The sequence below is a fragment of the Dendrobium catenatum genome, unplaced genomic scaffold, assembly GCF_001605985.2.
Source record: "Dendrobium catenatum unplaced genomic scaffold, ASM160598v2 fragScaff_scaffold_133, whole genome shotgun sequence".
Taxonomy (NCBI): domain Eukaryota; kingdom Viridiplantae; phylum Streptophyta; class Magnoliopsida; order Asparagales; family Orchidaceae; genus Dendrobium; species Dendrobium catenatum.
In genome coordinates, this window is record NW_021318595.1 from 1,732,863 (window position 1) to 1,739,757 (window position 6,895).

The 6,895-nt window shown below is 39.1% G+C and overlaps 1 protein-coding gene across 1 annotated transcript; it reads right to left on the bottom strand.

Annotated features, from left to right (window-relative positions):
• Nucleotides 1-483: 483 nt before the first annotated feature.
• On the bottom strand, nucleotides 484-4,806 carry LOC110116540 (mitogen-activated protein kinase kinase kinase 17-like). The gene is made up of 2 exons (XM_020850152.2): nucleotides 3,592-4,806; nucleotides 484-827 (listed from the first exon to the last, which is right to left on the bottom strand). The coding sequence occupies exons 1-2, from the start codon at nucleotides 4,661-4,663 to the stop codon at nucleotides 484-486; spliced, it is 1,416 nt and encodes a 471-aa protein (XP_020705811.2). The 5' UTR covers nucleotides 4,664-4,806.
• Between the last annotated feature and the right edge of the window lie 2,089 nt (nucleotides 4,807-6,895).

Here is a 6,895-nt window from a genome sequence, read left to right on the forward strand (position 1 = left end):
ACACATAAAACAATAATATTTGGAATCATCAAAACTATACAAGTTGCAAGAATATAAAACATGCAAATAGCAACTTTCCTAACAATACCAATTACCCAAATGAAATCTAATCATTAAAAGTATTATAATGAACATTATAGTGTGTAGCTATACCAACAAAAGACTTAAAATTATGCGAGCAACTTTTGTTTTTATTTTTCATTCTCTTCCTACCAAAACCCATAGAATAGCTCACATTATTCACCTACACAACATTTAAATTACAATCCTCCATCAAACTATTTTAAATATCAATAAAATATCCCCCAACATCACCTTTACTTGCCTATTGAGGATAGATCCAATTAATCAGAATGTCAACAGGATCAGTCGAAGGAAAAATCCCACTTCTCAAATATCTAAGCGCATCATTAGAAATATCTTCAGCAGGTATAGAAATAATGGGAATCTTGTCAGAGACATCCAAGCCATAAAAAAAGGATGTTATTCAATCATAGGGCTATGACTCCCCAATGATCTCAATCCAATACAGAGATAATTTCTTTCATTATGGGCAACCCACATGAGCAGGTTCACAGTCTCCATAGAAGGAGGACTATGTAATGGAACACCAACACTATTAACAGCTGGAGTTAAAGACGACAAATCAACCATCATTTCATTACCAACAAAAACATCACCATGATTCAACATAGGATTTGCAACCTTAGTTATCAAAATTTTCATATTTTCCTGAGTAAAAATATCGGCATTAGCAACATTATTTAAATTAAAAGTGACCTTATCACTAGCAATCATAGAATGATGGAAGGACATACGAACCACATCTAAATAAGGGTGGAGCACATGGCATTATGCTTTGGAATGCCCAGGGAATTATAGTGAAAACATAAGGGGGGGACTCCTCCATTTCAACATGTTGTATGTACCTAAGATTTTTAGGGCCAAACCACACTTTATTGGATAGCATTTAGTGATATTTAACTAGACCAAAACACGAGCAACGGATGGCTGTGAGCCAATCGAAGTAGAATTATCTATTTTTAGAGGCCAACCAAAAAGAGATCTCCATCCAAGAAGTATACAAGGGGAGAAGAGATGGGTTCAAAGGTTAGGGAAAGAGATCAAAATCAGGATAATTAGAGATTCAACGTCAATATCAAAAAAGGAGACCACTTGAACAATTTTATAAAGTAATTAGTAAAAAAATAAGATCGATGAGAGAATACTCTATTATAATCGAAATCATTAACCAATTTAATGAACACATGCTTTGGATTCAAGATAGTAATCGAGAAATCACCATTGAACTTGAGGTTAAAGTAGAGTCTAAGGATTGAATTCAGAGCAAGTCTATGACCTGGAAATTTACCAATTAACGTAAATTTAAAAGGTTCCACAAGTACGAGGAATTTAAAAGGTGCTGCAAGCATGAGAATCTCCTCCTCTGAAATCCAAAGTGGTGTTAAAGCAAGGTGAGAAGTGGTTTTAAGAGCAAGAAACGCTGGAGAGGGGGAAGCCCAAATTAGAGCATTAATAAACGAATGAGATTTCTTTTGCCCATCTAAAAAATTAGAATCGTTCAACTGATTGACTTCCGTTTCAGCTGAAGGAGTTAAAGGTAGAAAAATAAGAGAAACAACCGCAAAACTAGATAAGGCAAATGAAGAAGCAAGAGATGGATCGAGGAAGAAACTCACTTCCCTAAAGGCGAAATAATCTTTGAAAGCTATGGCAGCCAACATCATTAATTGAGGAAGATCGGCTAGGGAAAAAACTCTGTAGAACTCATTTGAATGAGAGGCACGGCTTGGAGATCCTAATCATGTTGTATACCAAAATATATGATATCTCTTATCTCTTCAAATTTGATGCAATGATGCAAATTTTATTTCATCTATATCAACTTCAAAAGATTCCATGCCAATGGCTTTAATGCCAACATTGTTGCTTGGTAACACTAATAATATTATTATTAAATATTGATATCAAGCTTAAAGTTATACTCCATGAGTTTGAATATCTTCTTTAACATCATCTTTGCATCATCACTAATGCATTAGTCATCCCCTCTTAAATGAGCTAAATTAAATTAAAATTGATAATAAATATCTCTCAATTGGTGCAAAAATTGGAGGTTTAAAATGAGTAATATATTATTTTATTTTAGATCTTAATCCCTTTAACTAATGAGGGTCAGCCTTCCTTTCAAGAGGGAGATTGGAGGTTCATTGTAATGATTAAAAATCTTAGGTGTCCTACAAAACTCTAATTATAGGATAGTTCTATAATATTGATAAAGAAAATATTAGAGTACATAAGAGAGAATATTTTGCCTATACAAGATGATGTCGAGCCTTTTAAGAGATATAACCAATGTTTATTAAAAAAAGAATTTGAAAGATTTTTTTTTTTTAATAAATCTTAAAATAGAAATCATTGCTCTTAGTGGAGGAGAATTATAGCATCAAGGTAAGATATACCTTGTCTAAATATTAAAGCGAGCTTACAAAGGAAGAATTATGCACGATCTATAGAAGATAAAGAAAAAAGTAGGGCCTACAATGGGATGAGTGAAATTTACCCTCTCTATAAGGCAGTATCTATAATAAAAGCATGGTGAAAGTTATAAATTTTATATTAATTGAAAATAAAGAAAGAAAAATAATGAAGGAGCTCCATAATAAGGCACCCAAAAGGAGCCTACATTGGAAGCATTTACATGAACTAGAGCGGGCCTAATAGTGTTTGAAGGGATCAAAGGTCGTGAATGGTATGTTCGAAAATAGTTCGATTAGAATGAATTTTTAATCCATAAAAATAAGCCCTTCGTTAATATTTATTTTTTTTCTAAAAAAGTTGTATTTATTTTCTTTCATATCAAATACTTAAAAATATAAAACTAATTTATTTTTTTATATTTCACTTTGAGTACACTAAATCAAACAGCCAATAGAGAGTTTTTAGTGAGAAGTTGTTATAAAGTATTAATTACCTACAAAGATACTTTTTATATTTAATTTTTGCTAATGCTAGTGAAGTAAATTAAACAATTTTACCCCATAATTCATTTTCTTCACATATCAATATATCATAAATAAAATAAGAACAATTAAAGCTTTGTTTGGGAGAGTTTTGTGCTACTTTTTAAAATAGCATTTTAGTATAAAATTTTATTATTATTTTTATATTTTTATACTAAAAATTTGCTTTATAAAGTAGTTAGAAAGTAGTCGCAAATGAAGCCTAAATTGGCCATCTTTATTTTGGCTTCTTTAAGCTTCAGTTGTTCTGCTAGCAAAGCAAAGCAATATGATTAACATTTCCCTAAGGCTGCACCAAATTGATTAATATGTATGTCATCAGAAAATTATTGAATCAAGCACATATCTTGATGCATATAAGAATTAGAGAGTCCAAAAGCACTAATGAACAGAAGGAAAGAGTCAAAAGAAATCCAAGCAAAGCACCAATTAGAGAGCCCAAAAAAATATAAAATCACCGTTGCAAAATCTGATACTTTGCATTTTAAGTAACAGCCACAACATAGGATTTTTCTACTCTTCCCTTTCTCCAAGCAACAAAATTTACAGGAAGTACTCGCAGAATCATCAGCATTCCACCTACCACCAACCATCCCCTCTCGGCCTGCTCCGGCGGCTTCTGCCTCCATCCATTCCCCACGGCTGTCTCTAACCTCCAACCACTCTTCATCCCAATCCCAAATTGGGCCGCCTGAAACCATTGCATTCTCCCGAATTCTCCTTGCTGGTTCCTCACTACGGAATCCCTCTTCTTCTTCTTCTTCTTCTTCTTCAATTGATTCCCACAAGCTTAAATCCAGAATGCTCTTCGGAGAAATCCAGGTCGCCTCAGCGCAGCCGGAGGCGGCGAAGGGGTGGCGCAGAAGCTCTTCCGCCGTCCACCGCTCCCCTGGATCCTTCCTCAAGCACTTATCTAGAAAATCCCTCGCCTCCTCCGACACCCAATCTGGAATTTCCGGCACATCGCCGGAGAATCCAATCCGGTGAATCGCCGCAACGACATCATCAATCTCTGGCCACGGCGACTGGCCAGCGAACATCTCAATAACTGTGCACCCCAGCGACCAAACATCAGCTGACATCCCCTGCTCCTCCCCTCTCGCGGCTTCCGGCGCCATGTACATCGGCGTCCCACGTACGTCCAGCTCGCCGGCGGCGACCCACCGCGCACAACCCAAATCGCCTATCTTGGCCCGCTCGCCCGACACCAGAAGTACATTCCCCGGCTTGACGTCGCAGTGGACGACGCCTTGGCCGTGAAGATAAGCCAAACCGGTCAGAATATCTCGGGTTTTGTAACGGATGGCCGGTTCATCCAACCGGCCGCCAGAGTTCTTTATATGGTCGGCGAGAGAACCGCCGGGGGCGTACTCAAGAAACAGATTGTAGAATAGAGCGCCACCGTCGCGCGGGGCCACGTCGAAGCCGAAACTAGAGATAATGAAAGGTGAGCTGAGTGCAGAGAGGATGCTCTGCTCGCGCTGCAGAATTGCGGAGTGGGACAACTCGGCAGACTTGACGGCGAAGAGATCGCCAAAAGTGGAGGAAGCAGCGAGGAAGACTGTGGCAGTGGAGCCGCGGCCGATGGCCGGCCCTCTAACCCACTCAGCTCCACCCATTGCAGAACAAAGGAATTGTCTTGATTCTTAACGATTCTTGACGATTCAAGAAAGAAATAAATAGGAAATGGAATTTGGAGTGTCATTTAGCGATTGTTCGCTTGTGTTACAGGGAAGGAAGAGGAATACAAAGAAGCAAGCAGTGTGTCTACTCAAAGAGAGGAATCCACGCGTCCTGAAGTAAAGGTGTTGCCTGGCCAACTGGTGGCCAGCAATACCTTAAAGACTTTTTACAGTTTCTTTTGGGAAGTTAAGAGATTAATGGATTTATTCTTCTTCACGTCCTGCACGGCACGAAGCCGGCGTGGCAAGAGGATATGGAAGGTATAAAAATGTGGCTTTTGACATCCAAGAAAACAGTTTGGGTTGTTGGCAGATTTCTTTCATGCTTATATTGTGTTTCTCTAGAATTTCAGCTATGTATGGTTTTAATATACCTGTCAATAGGGGTGTCAATATTTGACACGACACGACAATCCGACCCGGATCCGACCCGGAAAATCCGGGTTGGACCCGACCCGTTTGATAAACGGGTCGGGTTCGGGTTCACAGATTTGACCCGTTTAATCAAACGGGTCGGGTCGGGTTGACCCGGCGGGTTACCGGGTCAACCCGTAAACCCGTTTAATTTAAAAAAATAAAGAAATGTCTTCTCAAAACGGCGCTTTGGGCTTCTCAAAGCTTTTCCTCGAGCCCTTCAAAGCCCGGATCCTGTTCACGTGCTCCTTATCCTTGATGGAAAGGCAAGGATCATTTGATGATTACTCAGCCAGTCCATAACAAGCTCCTTATCCTTGCTCCGCCCAAGGATCCTGACATCCTGTTCACGTGCTCCGAGCTCCGTGCAGCTCATGCTCCTTCCCCAAAAAAAAAAAAAAAAAACTCTGATGCTCTCTTGTTTTGCGTGTTTTACAAGATGAAGGAAAGTATCAACACCAGTTGTTGCAACTTTAATACTTTATCAAGTTTGTGCACAGGCGTCCGTCTCCGGTCTCCAGTCGCTTCAAGGTGGGGTGGGATCAATTTTGAGAGCACGTTTGCCAAATTTGAAAAAAAAAAAAAAAAGATTGGAAGAACGCTGTTGGGTCGCGGGTCGGGTCGGGTCAACCAGGCAACCCGGCCGGGTCGGGTTCGGGTTCGGGTTGACCCGTTTAGATACGGGTCGGGTCGGGTTCGACCCGAACCCGGCGGGTTGACCCGAATTGACACCCCTACCTGTCAAGGGATCTGAAAAAACCACTCATAATTCGATGCTTTGGAGAATCATTATTCTGCATAAAAGTCCTATATGGGTCTTGGTTGGGTACCCATGCTTTACTCGAACGGGTTTTGCCCACACATGGTGACTTTAGGGATGTTGTACCCACCTATACTCACCCACTTTTCATGCTTGTTGAGCACAGTCTGCTATGGACTGATGGTCTTGAGGCTTGTTGCCCTTTGCTCTGATTGCAAACTTTCAAGCTGCATATAGAAATTTACCGTAGTCGCAGCGTAGTTAACTACTACACACTACGCAGTGAGGATTGTAGTAATATAAAATAGATGGTGATTAGCAATGTAAATCGATTTATTCCCCGATATTGAGCAAGGACCCATACCCACCCACAAGGTCATTGACGTACACATACCCACACATACACATGGGTGGGTGTGAGTATGGGTACCTAATGCAGGGTTCTGTTCTGCATTCAAAATTCTCGCTTTTGCTTTTCTATGATCAACCACTGATTCTCTCTCTCTCTCTCTCTCTCTCTTTTTTAAGGAAATTTAGAGCTGAGCTCATATATATTAAGAAAAAGAGGGATACAAAAACATATATAATCTTGTATTACAGGGAAATAACGCAAAATAAAATTTACAAAGTATAAGAAGCCCAAAAATAGGGAGGGGGGGGGGGTGGAGCAAAAACCTCGACTCAGAAAAATGGGAACTAACAACATAAGCAAAATGCTTAACAAGCGTAAGGAAGATCAACCAATCTGACCAATCCGTGAAGAGGAGGGTTGCATATGCATTACTATTTAAAATATAGAAAAATACAACTATAAGTGGGAAATACTATATTCACACTCCTTCAACAATGACTTCTTTTGGGACGATTTTCTTATTATTTTTTAAAATAGTTTTATAGTTCAAACTTTTTAATTTTTTAACTAAAAATATACTTAAAGAAGCAGTAAGAAAATCGTCCCAATCAAAACTGAAATAAAAAAAGAAGAAGAATGAAGA